Source organism: Lissotriton vulgaris, chromosome 8 (assembly GCF_964263255.1).
Source record: "Lissotriton vulgaris chromosome 8, aLisVul1.2, whole genome shotgun sequence".
NCBI classification, from domain to species: Eukaryota; Metazoa; Chordata; class Amphibia; order Caudata; family Salamandridae; genus Lissotriton; species Lissotriton vulgaris.
In genome coordinates this window covers 477,876,604-477,894,120 of record NC_141696.1, presented here as the reverse complement: position 1 = coordinate 477,894,120, position 17,517 = coordinate 477,876,604, and the positions used below count along the sequence as shown (strand labels likewise).

The 17,517-nt window shown below is 46.7% G+C and overlaps 1 protein-coding gene across 2 annotated transcripts in view; it reads right to left on the bottom strand.

Moving 5' to 3' along the window:
* LOC147697203 (septin-10-like) overlaps window positions 1-15,997 on the bottom strand; it is a 348,351-nt gene extending 332,354 nt beyond the window's left edge. For both annotated transcript variants that reach the window (XM_086934272.1, XM_086934273.1), the window contains exon 1: window positions 15,779-15,997. In XM_086934272.1, coding sequence (XP_086790398.1) covers window positions 15,779-15,982 — 204 coding nt within the window. In that variant the 5' untranslated portion in view covers window positions 15,983-15,997. The remainder of the gene's footprint in view (window positions 1-15,778) is intronic.
* Between the last annotated feature and the right edge of the window lie 1,520 nt (window positions 15,998-17,517).

Genomic DNA, 17,517 nt, shown 5'->3' with positions numbered 1-17,517 from the left:
CCGACGAGGCTTCATGGCCTGGCGCAGGGCATGGGTTGGATTGATACGTGGCGCTACCAACACGCCTTGAGCCGAGAATACTCTTAAGTGTCGGCGGTGCACAAGTCCTTCTCCAGGCTGGACTACCTGTTTGTACCATCTCCCTGGCTGGCGAGGGTCGCTTCCACGGCCCTACTTCCCCGTGGCATCTCGGACCATTCCCCTGTGTCCCTGGATTTGCTGTTGGACAAGAGGCGACAGCCCTTCCGATGGCGCCAGTCCGCGTGGCACCTACAGCAGGATAGCTATCGTTCACATTTGCGCGAGTCCATCTCCAATTATTGGACTGAGAACGACGGGCCGGAGGTTGACGCCGTCACCCAGTGGGAGGCGATGAAGTCGGTGCTCAGGGGGGTGGACATTGCCTGGTGTGCGGAGTCCCGCAGGACCCGTCTGCGCGAGGTGGATGAGGCGGCGGGTTCGGGACCTGGAGAGGGACTGTGTCGTGGGTGACACGGACGAGGCCGTGGGACAGCTCCTGCAGGTTCAGCAGTCATATTCCTCCCTATTACACAATGAAGCGCGCCAGCTTTGGCTGGCCACCCAGAGCAGAATATATCAGTGGGGGGACAAATCCAGCACCATGCTCTATAGACTCTGCCAGCACACCTTCCGGCCTCAGGCTCTACCGGGCATTCGGGATGGCCAGGGAGACCAGTTGGTGGCCCCTGAAGACATAGCTGCCAGTTTTGCACGGTATTATGCGGATCTCTATGCCCCCCGGGAGGTCCTCCCTGCGGAGGAAGTTGAAAATTTTTTGGCGGACATCCCGCCGCGCGCACTTCCGGATGAGGCCAGGGATCAGCTGGACCTTCCCCTCTCATTGGAGGAACTAGGCACGGCACTTGGGGAATTGAATACTGGCAAAGCCCCGGGACCAAACGGGTTTCCGTGTGAATTTATGAAGACCTTTCACCTCCAGCTAGAGGGGCGCTATCGGTCGGCACTGGAGGCAGCCAGAGAGGGTGGTCGCCTACCAGCGGACTGGCGACACGCGGAAATTGTTGTTTTCTGTAAGCCCGGGAGGCCCCCGGAACAACACTCCTCGTACAGACCGATATCCCTTTTGAATTTTGAGGCGAAGATATTGGCCAAGGCCTTGGCTAACCGCCTTCTCCCATATATAACTGATTTGGTACACCCTGATCAGGCAGGGTTCATGCCCCATAGAGCAACTCGACACAACATTCGCCGGGCACAAGTGGTGGTGGAGACGGCCCGGGCCGCTGGGATCTCGACGGCGCTCCTTCTGGCCGATATCGACCGGGCATTCGACTCTCTCAGTTGGGTGTACCTTAGGGCACTATTGTCCCGCCTCAATCTCGGGCCAGTTTTTCTCTCGTACTTGAGCCTGCTCTATACAGACCTGACCGCGTCGGTGCGGGTGGCGGGAGCGGCGTCTGCGCCCTTCCCCATCGGACCAGGCACCAGGCAGGGATGCCCTCTCTCCCCCTATCTATTCGCTCTGGCCATGGAGCCTCTGGCGGCGTGGGTGAGGATGGATGCACAGCTCTGGGAGCTGGAATGGGAGATGGGCCCCTCTGACCGTATTGCGCTCTACGCCGACGATGTAATGTTCTTCCTCACGGCCCTAAATAGGTCCAGACCCAGGGTCCTGGAGATAATGAGAATTTTCGGGGAGGTTAGAGCATTGCATCTGAATGTGCGGAAATCCAAGCTGTGGGTCCTGGGCGACGGCGAGGAGCTGGGCGACTGGGCCTCGACGTTACAGAGAGCGGCGGGTGGCCTCAAGTACCTGGGCGTCTTTATTACGGATGTCCCGGCCTTGGCATGGGAGCGCAATGTGGTGCCCGTTTGGGACAGAGTGCGTTCTGACATTAGAACCTGGTCCAGAATGCCACTTAATATATATGGCCGCTCGGCGATCTTTAAGATGGTGGCCCTGCCGCGCCTTCTATACCAGCTGCAGAATCACACATGCCCTATAGCTCCACAGTGGTTTCGTCAGGTGAATGCCGCACTAAGTCAGTTCCTTTGGGCCGGGGGAGTGGCGAGAGTAGCCCTCCGCACTTGCTTCCTCTCTACGTACTGCGGGGGCCTGGCCACCTCAGACATTTTATCTTACTATCAGGCGGCGCACCTGCTGGTGCTTAACGACTGGTGGTATGGGGATCGGGGTGACCCGACCTATGCCCTGGAACGGTATTTGATGGACCCGGACACAATCCACACCATTCTTTATTCGGCGGCTATCAGGAAACGGCTCCCCATGGTCACCCAGGTGGTCTTCCGAGTGTGGCGTGCCGCCTTGCGCCGCATGGGGTGGTGGAACACGTTGACGAGGGAGACCCCGCTGTGGCAGAACAGACGTCTCCCGGCGCTGGCGTCCCTGCAGGGATTCAAGGGCTGGGATGATATTGGCATCTCCGCGCTCTGCCACGTCATGAGGGGCACCACCCTTAAGTCTTTCCAGATGTTGAGGGAGGAATATGCCATGCCCAAAACCCAATTCTTTAAATATTTACAGCTGCGTCATGCACTATCTCCCTCTCTGGTGGGCCTGGAGTCTCTGCCCGAGTTCAGCCCCCTGGAGGCCAAGGTGTTTATGGGGGAACTGGAGGAGAAGAAGATCTCCAACATCTACCAGACCCTGGTCACACACTGCTCCTCCTCCCTGGATGGATTGCGTGCTGCATGGGAGAGAGATATTGGGGCTCTAGAAGAGGAGGACTGGAGGGAGGCCCTGGAGGCCCCTAGGGGGGCGGCCATTGCGATGCGCCTCCGCTTTATTCAGTTCAAATATTTACATAGGGCCTACTTTACTAGAGAGCGGCTGTGGAAAGCAGGTTTGATTGCCTCCCCTGAGTGCTTGAGGTGTGGCCGGGAGGCTGGGACATTTGTTCATACTGTGTGGTCGTGTGCGAACCTGGCTAGATACTGGATGGGAATCTGGGACTGCTTGGCGGAGGTTCTGGGCTGGGACCTTCCCCGGACACCGCAACTCGGCTTGCTTCATGTTATGGAGCAGGTGGGAGGTAACATATACAAGCGTCACCTACTGGTCCTAGGCCTAACTGTAGCTAAGCGGGATATAGCCAGGGCCTGGAAGGACCCCAGGGCCCCACTATTGGAAGTCTGGAGGCGGGGTTGGATTTTTGCATGGGACTCGAACGCCCGATCTTCGAGGCCAGGGGATGCCCCAGGAAACATTTCAAGATATGGAAAAGGTGGGCGGATTATAGGGGACTGTGGCTGGAACCACCGATGGCCCAGGACACTGGAGAGGATCTTTAACAGCTGTATCCTGGGCGACAAGGAGTGCACACACTTGATATTATCATGCTTTATGCCTTACGATTAACAGACACTGTGTGGGGGGCGGGGTGGGGCTGGGGGGGGGTAGGGAGTTTGGGGGTTGGAGGGGCCGGGTAATTAATACATTATTGCTTGTACTGAATGTATACCCTTTTCATGCTTATGCTCATTGGTCCTGCGTTGTGATGCGGGAAGATGTTTCTTTACTCTGTATTATGTCAGTACTTGAATAAAACTTTGTTCTGAAAAAAAAAGAGGACGTTGCAGTATTATTACTCAAACGCAGATGTGATATTTTCTGAACTTCCTGTGCGAAGAAATCTGAATCCTGTACATACTACTAGAGACGTAGCAAAATACATGGGAGAATATTTTCTGACTATAGGTAAAATAAATATAGATGACGCACACAGAAATAACCTGACCTGTACATTACAAGAACAAGAGAAAATGTTTCTAAATATGGTAGAGAAAAGAAGAGAGAGTTTCCAAACGAAAGCAAAGGACATGAATCAGAAAATCCCCAAGTGGGCTGAAAACATAGATAGCACCTCAAATGGTGGAGGTAATGCTGCTTTGTTGCTGGATTTCGAAAAGAAAGGAAACTTTGTCTCCACAGAGAAAAGACTAGTTACTATAATAACATTCATTGGTTCCAGGGAATGCAAACACAATTACAAGGTAATTGGAGGTTGGGGTTTCAAAGATGGGTCAGAGCCTGTGTTTCCTAGAATTTATTTTATATGTGGGAACAAGGCTTACTTCAAATTGCCGGACCATTGGTACGGAAGCGGTTATTTTGGTATTGTCTTTCCAAAGATATACCATATGGGGAATATCACTAGAAACACTAATGGATTAATGCTTAGTAAAAGAGAAAGTGTAGGAGAAATAATAGGTGATATATTTAGTGCAATGATACCTACAGTGGGAGTGGCTCTGAATACACACAGAATTTGCAAATTGTCTACAGTAGTACATCGGTTATCAACTGACACTGCTGGAGGTTTCCTGATGGTCAATACCGAAATGGTTGCGATCAGATCTATGGTTTTACAAAATAGACTTGCTCTTGACACTCTATTGGCAAAGAGGGCGGAGTCTGTAGAATGTTGAAAGCGCAACATTGTTGCACTTACATTCCAGATAAAAGTGTTGGAATTAAGAAATATGTAAGAAACATTACTAATTTGGAAAGAGAGCTCAAACCACTGGAGGTTGACAGTGCACGGAAGAGACTAACTGATGGTCTCTCCTCTGTAGGTAGTTGGTTTTCTAACTTAGGTAGAAGTCTTGTGCGTAAAATACTGATGCCAAGCGAGAATAAGCTTATTTGTGCTCATAATAATAATTTGCTGTAAATGTCGAAAACACCAGAAGATGTATGCTGTGAATAAGAGAGGAGTAAAATGAAATATTGAATAACTTGAGCTAGAAGAATTGAATAACTAGATTTCTAAAATGATGAAAAATTCTCATCCTAATAAAGAGGCAGCAAAGAAACTAAATAGAAAGTTTGAAGAGATTGAAATGGGTGAAATGTGAAAAGTTGGCATCTGGTTCCATTAATAGTGATGATAGTAAATATCATCAAAGAGGGGATTGATGGAGCAAGGATTCACACGTTAAGCGACTTGCTCGTATCAAGAACCTCAAATAACGTTAATAAAATTAAATCAATATGTTTATGTTTGTCTAACTAATAGTGCACATTTTTACACTACACGGTATGTCCCAGTGAAGCTTGCCTATGTATTTACTAATTCTAATACGCTTGTCTCTAAAATGGGCGCTGCTACGCGGGAATTTTGTCTGCGCATGCATCGGTCATACCCATGTGACGTGACGTACTCGCAGTTCTGGTGGGAATTCGTTGCTCATGCGCAATGCAATTAAAATGGCTGCTTTGTGTTCTCACATGCTCGGAGCTTGCTTTGCCGCTTTCGCAAAGCTGTTTGTTCTGCACTTACTCATAACGCTATAGTTATTATAAAGTAAGGGATGTAGTATAGCCATTCATGGTATACAGTGTAATCTTTTATTCTGTGTTTCTAAATTGTTTTCGCTTGCTTTTCATGTATAGTATTCTTTAGGCCTGGGAGGTGCTTACTACCTCATTTTGGAAGCCTGTATGGTACCAGTCACATGATGGGGGAAAAGAAAACCATGCAGCAGTGGAACCCAGCCAGCTGGCAGCCACGACCAAGATGCTCCTGGGAACCTGAACTCCAACCTAGCCGAAGAAGCTGAACTGTACCAGAATTTGTTACATTTGTAATAACTGCTGTATACCCCATTGTTCACTGTAAAACATATGTCATGGGAAGCTTGAATTTAAGGGGTGGGTACGAAAACTGAATATTAAGCCTGAGAAAGTCTAAAATTTAGGTGGTGTGATGACTTAACCTCCTCCTTTGTCCAATCAAAATTGGGGATCCTTACACTTGCAACATTGGGGGGTGGTACCCTGGCCCGAAAAACAGTATAACTAGCCTAGGTTTAGCTAGAGAAATTGTCCGACTTGTCCGAATAGCTGACCTGTCACTGACCCAACGCACTCTATAGGTGACTGAATTCAGAGAGCAGCGAAGCACTCTGGTGGGAGGTTCGAGAAACCCATTCGGGGTTTATGCAGATTTAAAGTGCTGGCGAAGCACTTTGCCAAATTCTGGGGTTATCCTCTCCTGACTGTCCATGAGCTGTACCTGCTCACCTACTGGCAATCTAAGTGCTTGAGGGTCTTTTCCTGTCTTTCCAAACTGACCCGTGGCCAGGGTTGGTCTTCACTCTATCCTAGGTAAATATAAAGTCTGTGTGGGTGATTGTTTATCTAAAACTTGCCTTCCTAACGTCTCGAATAAAGCATAATTGCATATGTTCCTTTTCTCCCCCTGTCCTTTATAAATGAGATTTTCATGAATTAATTGTCTATTAGCATGTTCCACTTTTCTACCTACCTTTAGTCAAATGCTAAATCGTTTTCTTTTATAGTTTATGTTCCATTCTGACCCTCCCTATACTTCATAAGCACATCTGGATAAATCAAATTGCATACGTTTCATTTCCTCTGAACCGTTAGTGAATTCTGAAAGTCTACTTTGATTCAGCATGTTCCCTTTCTTTACCCGCCTTTAGTGAAGTTGTGAAAGTCTGTTGATCTAAAATAGAATGTTCCTTATTTTCTCCTTCCCTTTAATTTTAAATTTCTAAATGATTCTTTGCCTTATTCATAGCTATACGATATTTCTAATTCTGGTTATAGATAGTTTGGTCTGTGTAAATCTTCTACTCATGGCATATGATGATGATTAGATAAAGGTTTTCAAAACTTCCTGAGTCTATGGTTATTATAAAGAGTACAAACATTTCAATTTGTATATGGTATTTGTGTTGTCTACTTATTTTGCAGCTAGCTCCTCGATCCATTGTGATCTTAGGTACCTGTGACAAGGATTGGTAAGTCAGGTACATTGGAAATGAATACAAAGGAATAGGGTTGCTGGTAGTAGAGAGTAGGTTACCCGATTAAATAAAAGTGTAATAAAATATATTATGGGCCCAAGTGTGCATATTTGGTAATAAAATTAGTCGGGTGACCTGCGCGCTCTATCAACTTGACCTGGCAGTTTGTATTGGACTATTTCTACTAGAGCAGGACCAAGACCGGTTTGCTCTTGCCTGTGGCAAAATTAACTGAACCAACAATTTTTATTATGTACTATACTGCTAAAGATACAACAAACAACAATGTGATTATAGGAATGCTTGAATTAATCTTAAAATGTAACACATGGAGTAACCCTATTAACCCAAACAGAAGCTAAGGCACTAAATACAAAAAACAATGTCTCAAAGAGTTATTTTAGAAAAAGTAAAACAATGGGAGGGGCTCATAACTAAGCACAGAAGAGTAATTCTGAGTACAATACTAGATAATAATGCATTTTAATAAAGTAAGATGCAATACATATTAGTGCAGATCCCGGGTGCTCTCGGGATCAGAGAGTTAAGTTCATGTAGTTAACAAGGTGCATTATCCAACAAAAAGACTGTAGGAACAATCATGAATCTAGGGAAGGTACAGAATCACACGAATTTCTTAGTCAACAATTTTCATCCTTAAGTCGCTGGGGTTCATGATAGGTTAACCCCAACAAATCACTTTCATAGTCATCGTCAGGCAACAAATATGAGTAAAAGCAAAAAGAAGTTTTTGAGGGCTAATTTCAAAAGGTGTGGAAATCTGTCAGATAGTTTCCAGTGAGCAAGTCCCTTAGATCTAGGAGTATGAGGAAAGTTTGATGAAAAGCACTATAGGATAGTGTAGGTGGGCCATGTGAGTTGGGCCAAAGTACGAAGCAGTGCAGCAGTCGGTGTCAGCTTGTAAACTGTGTCCAAGGTGTGGAACCTTCATCTTCTGAAGTTGTCTGTGAAGCTTCCCAAAAAAATGTAATTCGTTTCTTGATTACTGCTGGAACCATCATGGAATCCCCACAAGCTGGCACATCAGGGTCATTGTCAATTGACACCTTGGAAGATTTCAGGAATTCTTACAATGTCCATGTGCTTTCGCTGGAATCTGTCAATCATAAGAGAATCTTGGGCTCCAAACTGAAAATAAAGTTTGTCAATCCGAGTTAGTTGGTGTTTAGTAAACAAACAGATCCCGTTTGTGCCCTACTAGTGGCGGTATGGAATTTTTTTTGATGTCTTTATATTCTGATGTTCAAGATGACCATATAGTAAATACATACAACAACTACATCTTCTCATCAGATCTTGATAACAAGCATTTGCAATGCAATAGGCCTCGCATTGCCGAAAGTTTGAGAAATTGGTGTTGCAAATAATAACATAGTGTAGAGTGGTGCAGAGTGGAGTGGTCAGATAGATTGCAATGGTATGGAGTAATGTGGCATAAAGTGCAGGTCATAGATTGTTTCAGAGTAGAGTGAAGTAGCATAGAGTGCAGTGGTGCAGGGTAGAGTGCAGTGGCGCAGAGAGCAGTGGTGCAGAGTAGCGTAGAGGGGATTGGCATAGAGTACACTGGTGCCGAATGGAGTGGTACAGATTAGAGTGCAGTGTTGCAGAGTGGAGTGGCATAGAGTGGAGTGGTGCACAGTAAAGTGCACCCATTCACAAAAAAATGCCATTACAAAACCCTCCAAAAGCATGTCCATCCACTCCGAACCCCAACCGAATTCACAAGAATCGCACATTAAAAACATTCTACCTAATGCTTTGTAAATGTAACCACCCCCAAAATATCCCAGAAGGCTGCAAAGGGGCCAAGGTGGTCTAAAAACCACTGAATTGGTGTGCTGAACCGATACGTATTCCCGGGACCAACCACGCAATGACCAGAAATATGGGCAGATGCTGCCGGAATAGGGTTAATGGCATGTATCTATCATATCAGGTTTCCAGCCCGGGATGTCTGTGAGCATGCACAGATGCGGCCTCCCTGCGGTGGGAAGGGGCGGCCGAGCCCCCTGCACTATTTCCAGCCTCAGCTAGTTGGAACTGGCTCGTGTACAATGCAGCACATGTGCAGTTCAGGGGGAAGACTGCTTCCCCAAGTCTGGCATTGATGGCGATTTCTTATAGCACGGAAAGCGCCTAGAAGCTGCTACATAACGCACTCCCTTCTGACAGCCCACATGATGTCTTACCTTCAGTGCTAAGTGCAGCGAGCAGCAGCAGGCAGCTCAGGACTAGTCCGTGTATTAAAGCATTCATCCTTGCCATGGAGGTTAGTGCCCAAGAGGTGGCCATGCCAGGGAAGGTGCCCCCCTCAGGGGAGACAGTGTCCACAGGCGCTACAACAATTTGGATTTATAGCAAGCAATGCCATGGATTACCAGTGTTTTTGAGGTGTAAAGGGGGGTAGCATGAGAGGTGGTACCAACTGGATCAGACGGAGAGGTGCCAGCCTCGGGTGTGTGCACAGGAGAGATGCCAGGCATTGACTCCGATTGGGTCTGGAAGAGGCTACGTGCACAGCAGAGGTGCCAGGCTCCAGACCAGACTAGACATGCAGGAGAGGTGCTGGATGTCTGTGAGCATGCGCCGATGCGGCCTCCCCACGGTGGGAAGGGACGGCCGAGCCCCCTGCACCATTTCCAGCCTCAGCTAGTTGGAACTGGCTCGTGTACAATGCAGCACATGTGCAGTTCAGGGGGAAGACTGCTTCCCCAAGTCTGGCATTGACAGCGATTTCTTATAGCACGGAAAGCGCCTAGAAGCTGCTACATAAAGCACTCCCTTCTGACAGCCCATATGATGTCTTACCTTCAGTGCCAAGTGCAGCATGCATCAGCAGGCAGCTCAGGACTAGTCCGTGTATTAAAGCATTCATCCTTGCCATGGAGGTTAGTGCCCAAGAGGTGGCCATGCCAGGGAAGGTGCCCGCCTCAGGGGAGCGAGTGTCCACAGGCGCTACAACAATTTGGAGTTATAGCAAGCAATGCCATGGGTTACCAGTGTTTTTGAGGTGTAAGGGTGGGTAGCATGAGAGGTGCTACCTACTGGATCCGACGGAGAGGTGCTACCCTCGGGTGTGTGCACAGGAGACATGCCAGGCTTTGACTCAGATTGGGTCTGGAAGAGGCTACGTGCACAGCATAGGTGCCAGGCTCCAGACCAGACTAGACGTGAAGGAGAGGTGCTCGCCTCTGCTGCAGGTCAAACCCGGACGCACTGGGGAGGTTCCATGCTCTGGGTCATAATGGCTGCACAAGGGATGCCAGGCCCTGATCGGGCTGGGTGCACATGAGAAGTGCCAGGCCCGGGGTGGGAGTGGGCGCACTTGAGAGGTGCCAATCAGTGGGTCAGGGTGGATGCACAGGAGAGGTGCCAGGCGGTGGGTCAGGGTGGAGGGTGGGTGCACAGGGCGAGGGCTGCACGGGGTGCAAGGCAGGGGGCACACCGCGGGCGTGCAGGCGCTCCCTGGGTGAGAGGTGCCTGGCAGGCTGCTCCTATCAGCCAGAGGTGCGGGCAGCACTCCGGGTGCCAGGCTCTGCTCTTTCTGCCTCGTGCCCTTGGTGTGCCCTGGCCCTTCCCTGTCTCTTCTCTTGGTAAACAGCCTCTCTCTGGTCCCGGTCCTCTCTCATCACTGCAGTCAGAGGCGGCTGGCAGTGCAGTGGCGCCCGCTGGGTCCTAGAGCTCTCACTGCAGACAGAGAGTGAGGTAGGCCAAGCACGTAACCCCCCCCCCCCCCCCCCCGGGTTCAGAGACCTGTAGCACAACACTGCACACACCATGCAGCCTCAAGCGCATCCACCCCAAAACACGAGCAACAACTTTATCCAGGCCCAGTGGTGGACATTTTTTTTAATGCAAAATTCAGGGCAGTGCACTGGAAGTTTTAAGTCCAAACTCCTAATGCGAAAACAGGATCTGCGAGTCGCAGCAGGCAGTGCTGTTAGCTAAACAAACAGGACTCGGTAAAGGTGCCACGCTACCAGTCGCCATTTGGCCTCAATGAAGCAGTGCCTACAAATGTCACAGAAGGCGCAGAGACAAAACAAACACTGTACACAACCACAGCGGTCTCCCTTCAAACCACAGAGATGACCCACAACCAAGTGGCGCGCGCGTCACGCCTGTGTCTGGGGGCGCACATATCTCCTCCCACGGCCTATTGGTGTCTACCAATAGGCCGTGGGAGGAGCTATGCGCGCGCCTCTGGCTAATTGTGCGCAGTCTTTTACAATAAGACGCACGTAAAGGCCAATGGGGGAGCTGAAAATGAAACGCACACGCACGAGCGTGTACGATTCCCAAGTCAGCCCACATTCCCCATTTTTCACCTCCAAAATGCCTTGCGCTGCGCGGGCACTGCTGCGCAGTGCACCGCAAGGCACGAGTCCTAAAAAGGGACAGGCTGATTAGTATTTTTTTGTTGAATGAGCTCTTTGAAATGTTTATTTCAATTTACAATAGCCAAATAATGAAGGACTACGACTATTCTCTTATGCCTGCTTCGCTTTCATAAAAACATCAGAAGTAATGGACTTGATGTGAATAATAGAGCTTTCTCTTATGGTGGGTGTTGTTTTATGTTACAAGATTCACAAAATAGCTGCATGTGCTATTTTTTCCAGTTTTCCTAGTAATGCACAAATGTGCATGCACAAATGTCTCAAATGTTATGAAGCACAGACTGCAATTTTTCAAAACAACTTCTGCTTTACACCTGTCGTTTATGATTCTAGCCACTCTGACAGGATGGACAAGGTAAATTTTAACTGAAGCAAGTGGCTATGCACCAGCCTGTAGGGCTCTTTTATCAAAGCACTGATGGCACTCAAGATGGGTTTGACTTCTGGAACACTGGGACATATTTTAAAAGTGGCACTCTGGTATTGAGAACATATTTAGGACTGGTTATCACAAACCTAAAGCTCATGTATCTGAAAGTGTGATTAACATGCTTTAAACTTGTCAATAAAAGAGATTCTGGTCTAGCAAAAAGATAGAAATTGTATTATTAACCATTGATATTACCTAGCTCGTACTGTCATTATGTACTTCAGTTCGAAAGGCAGTTGTGGAATTAATAAAGATTTCTAAAAAGAGGCTGAAGTTAAGACAACTCCCTAATTCAGCGAAGAAAAAAAGGTTGCTTAAAAAAGAAACACTGCATGTGGAAACGGGGGTTGGGGTTCTGGAAGATTTTTTTAATTTAGCTCCTTTGCTATTGTGGGGAAAACTCTGGAGCACCCCTAGGGCTCGTCTATCTAGGGAAGTTTTGATTGTTTAAATCTCGACAACGTGAACGCCATTCCATGACTGGCTTAGGTTTAAAATGCCTTCGCCCCCCCCAGGTTTGATTGATCTTTTCAACCCCCCATAAATATAGGATCTCAGACCAAGGAGAGGGTGAAAAAGTTTTGCCTAACTTTGTGAAGAGGTTAACATTGATAAGTCTCTGGGCTCCTGTCCCATTATTAATAATATGCAAATTTTAAATGTTTCTAGTATTGAACCCTACTTTACATGGATTGTCAATCCACAGCATAGGTTTTATGTGACAAGGTTGAGACTAAATGTAATCCACCATTTAGTTGCTTTGCCGTTGGAGGGCTCTTGGGTCACTTCCTTTTCGAAATGTCCGGGTAACACTGTCTCAACCCAATCACCTGTGCACTTTATGCTATTTTGAACCTTGTATAATTTGTTATGCGTTCGATTTTTAAGTCCTATCCTTTGCACAAGCACTTTACCTCACGTAAAGAGGGCCTAGAATATATTCAATCTTTAGCTCCCCAGAAATCTGCAAGCCCACATTTAATTAAATTATGGGTGCTATGAAACTCAAGAAATGTTATGCAGTGTAAAATATTTTTATTGTGATTTTAGCATTTTAAATGAACATATTTTGTATGACATTGTCTCAACCCTATCAAACTGTGCACTTTAAAGGTTTTTTTTTTTTTTTACAGCTTACCCATTGGCAATGACCTCTGCCTTATATAAAGAGGGCTTAGATTATATTGAATCTTTAGCCTGCCAAGTAATCTGTAGGGATACTCACTCCTAATTAGATCATTGCTGCTATGAAACTCAGGAAATTTTATGTAAAGTAAAAGATTTGTATTGTGATTTTAGTATCTTCTGTGTAGCTGTTGTGTTATCTGTAATTTAAGTTGATTTTTGTATTTATTTTATGTACTTTTATGCCCAGTGTATTGGCCGAATAAAGATTTTTGACTAACTGACTGACTGACTGCAAGATTCCCAAAGATAAGTTGTTGGCAAAGTTGTCAGTGTTAAGTCTTTCTAGAGTGATAATAACCTCGTTTAGGCTGAGAATGCGCTCTTGTGATCCTTTACAAGATGTCCATTGCTTTCCAGTGCTTTAACTGTGCAAGTCACTTATCACGAGCCAACAAGAGCCGCTTGAACGAGCTGCCAGCAGCGCTGAACTCTCTGTAGCTTGCCAAATGGCCAGTCACATCTGACCCCCCAATGCACATCCCTTGCGGATGCCGGACGAGGCCCAGAGGGGAGAGTTGCACATCCTGTCGCTTCCCGATCTACAAAATGTGAGAAAAAAAACAGCGGAACATCTGCCCTCACTCCAAATCAGCCCCGCACTTCATCTGGGCAAAAGCACAGAAGACTCCACACTATCATTGTGTAGATAAAAGAATTTTCACCACATGTTTAATTTTGATAGAAATACACGATCCTCCGCTCTCTCGTGAGGACAAAAACACAAGTCCCCACACTTCTATCACAACAGAAAACGAGAATCCCAATATTGTCATTTTGGAGGCATATCTGACCATGTTTTTACGAAATGACCACATTTGCTGAGCTTGCATTCCAAAGGGGGATGGGGAGCTTGACGCTGGCTGTATGTCTGGTGATTGAAAGTTGGCAGGCATGTTTATGTTTGTTTTCCTCCAGCTCGCGCAGGAGGACTTACCACCAGCTGCAGGACGGCGTGTGCAGTGCAATTCGATAAAATACAGATTGCAAGGGAATGTATAACTTTGTCACATTTCAACTTCATATTTTGCTAAGATCTGCCAATTTAGAAGTGTCTCCATAGACACAGTTAACGTTTTTTGCAACTTTTCAGATTTCCATCTTTGTGCTTCATTCCAAGAATTAGTTGCTGTTAATTGTAAAGTAATACACATATTATTAATGTAATGAACCTCGTGAGGATGCTGCATCAGTCTGGTTACACGTGCACAACTCAATCTCCTCTGGGATGATTAAAAACAGACATTCCTGTACACACATAAAACAACACCAAACCATATGTTTGTCAGATTAGCACAACCCAAATCCAATAGTATAACACATTCCACACACGTACCAGCACCCACAATAATAAAACATGTCAGACAACCTAACGCCTGCACCCCCCTTGTGCACAGCAGGGTAGCAATGCTAAGTAACAGAACACATGTATTTGTAAAGCACACTTATCACCCGTGGGTCTCAAGGCGCTGAATAACAGATGTCTATTGTTACCCAACTCAATGGTACTCCCTTTATCGACCTCAGATGGATGAAAGGCTGAGTGGCCCTGCCGGGATTTGAACCTGTAACCATGAGGTCGAACACAGGCCCCTGCAGTGGATGCATTAGTCCACTAAGCCACCAGACCCGGCTAGGTGGCAAAGAGCCAGCTCACCCTGAACCTACTGAAAAAAAGGACCAACAAAACACGTTGTACTGATGGATTATCTTTCTGCATTCCTCACGAACCTTTGCATATGTGAACATTCCATTGCATGGTGTATACACTTACTTTGGAGTATTCTACACTCTCGCAATCAATACAGTGCCATTGTCACTTAACTGGCAACATCATAACATCCGAAAATTATATAAAGTCAAACCACACATGCTTTCACCTCCGCTTCCCAAGTACTGCGTATCCCAACACTACTGTCAGGGCGATTTATAAGTATCTGGTCCTCAAGAATCAACGCTAAATATGTAATTGAACAGAATGAGCATTATGCACCCCATAAAAACAAAAACATATCTTCACAGTTACTATTGTCAATGATAAGATGACCCAGGACCATGCAGAAAGGCACCCGCAACTGTGGACAGCTCTAGAATTATATATACACATTGCAGAATTATGATAATTTAACAATCTGCCTTCATCTAGTGTAAGTAAATATTATTACAAGTCCATTAGAGACAGATAGAGAGATAGATATCCAATGTCATTACAGAAAACGTTTTGTACTTCCTTTCCGTGATTAACAGGATTTCAATTGTATTTGCATGTAAAAGGGTCAATTCTAAATATGTCTGCCCACAGTAAAAATACTATTACTGTTCCAAAATATCACTCAGTCAATTGGCAAACAATATACATATTTCCTGGGTCTTAAAAGGGTTTGATTTAGGGCTGCCCAAAAGTTGGCTTGGAGGTCCTACACGCACATTCCATCAACATGCAAGCTTCCCAATGAAACATCCTGTTTATTTAGAGTGGTAGCCCTTCTCCGCTATGGGTTTTACCAGCGTATATGTCTTCATTTTCTATAAGTTAGAATCACTGTAATGATTATTTCAATGCCTAAAAAAAAAGTGTGAGGCAAAGTTTGTGGTTTTTTCGCCCTCAACATATTGTAAAAGTAAAGCTTTCCAAGTTAGTAACGCCTTTCAGATGAACCACACCTTCTGAAGTCGTTTTACTTTTCCCCTGAATGAATGTGGATGACCACAGAGCTTAGGACGGGTCACGCACGCGCGCGCAGCCCGGTCTGCGGCTGACTGAGGAGGCGGCATCCCAGCCCAGCCCCGCACTCCCACGGGATATCGAAAATTCCCAGCTTCGAGGAAGGGCCCAAGTCTCCGGAGTATCGAAAACTCGAAAGAAAGTGTCCGCAAGTAACCGAACAAAAAAAGTGCACAGCGACCAATCTCTGTAGTCGGAGCCACCCTCTCGTCTGACCCCCACCCGGTTCAGTTAACTCACCAACTGCCGGGTGATGTCTGCGGAAGCCATGGCGTTGCTCTGGGCCTGCGGGTGGTGCAGCGGGCTCGACTGCGCCGACGACGGGAGGGCTAGAGGGTAGAAGGGTAGGGGTAAGTCGTCTTCGCTGTCTTCTCCCGGTCGGCCCAGCCCTGACATGCCGCCCCTAACGCCCCTTTCCTCTCCCTCCTCCTCCTGATGTATCATGCCCCCTGCCTCCCTCCGAACCAGGTCGCTGCTCGGGGGGATTTTCAAATGTTTCGGAACGTACATCAGCCGCGGGTGCGGAACCCAACCGACCTCAACCACTCACTTCTCCGGCCAGCGGCAGACTCGAATTTAGAAAAATATAAAAAAAAAAATTAATGGCGCCCAATCACACTTCCTAATTAGTCTACTTTTAACAATACGATTTAATGATACTCAATTTTCGAATTTGAAACTATTATGTGGCTATGTCTGGATTAGAACTCGTAATCTACAAATTACTGTATGTTTTTGCTACAAGCATCGAATTCACAGAGTAATCCTAACGGAGCTGATATTTTTCCCCTTTTACAATGTTGTCTAAACCATAAGTGTTTTCAATAAAGCGGGTCTCGTTTTCCATAATTAACCTTTTGGGATTCTTCACCAAATTTGGTCCTGTTTAGAAATCCATTCTATGTGACAGATGGGATTATTTTCATTTGCTGATTTACTTGTTTGATTTAACGCAGTATGATATACACATCGAGGAACAAAAAGCTTAAACTGAAAACAACATCTGAAGCTGCAGAGAAGTGATATAATCTGCTTGGAAATTCAAGGCAACGCCTCATTGTTTTGAGAGTATCCACCTGATGATGTAGAAGTTTGTGCAATATTGGCATTTTCAATGGCACTGGGCATCCGGTTTAAGAGGATATTGTTGCTGGTAAGGTGCAGCCCCTGTGTGTGTTCTACACCGTGGTATGCCCCTGTCTAGATAACTGACACAAATGACACTCACACACTGGGTCTCAGTATCGGAGTGAGACCCCCAGCAGTTTCCTCCCTTTTATTTTACCCCCTGGCCAGAGGATGTCATGTAGCTACTTGACATACGAAGTTTTAGAGTCGCTGGCTGGATTGAGGATTGTGCCGGAGGGTGTACCGATGGGATTGACTGCGAGTGGGCAGATCACAGGCAGGAGAGTCAGCAGGTGTGTCATCTTGACGGTTTCCTCCAGCACTCACTGAACCTTGACTTAGAGGGTCACTCCCTGCTGTGCCACATTCTTAGCCCCCCCCCCCCCCGGCGGGTCAACATTAATTTTGTTGTTGCCTGAATCGGAGGGTTGGGACGAGGTTACTACCTTATTGTACCATGAGATGTTTCTGGCTACTACTTCTCGATCTTTCCTGGCTCTTAGCATAGATCCATCACTTTTGACAACGGTCTAAATCCGGGGATCATATGGTGTTCTGATCTTCCACCTGGTTCGTGATCTTTGATAACAATGGATCACCGCGTAGAAGTGATCTTGTCTTTGCCCATCGGCGTTGACTGGCTAGAATGTTGCGACAGTCACGGCATGCTTGGGTCTTGCAGATGTTACGAGGTGGGGGCATCCACCCTGGGCATGTGGGTATAAAGTCTATCCAGGGTCTGCTGAACATCAAGGCCCACGGGGCTTGTTCAGTCGTGCATTGGGGTGTGCCCCAATATTCTCTTCAGAAATGTCTGCAGGTGGCATCCGGGGTCATTCTGTTCGGTCGTG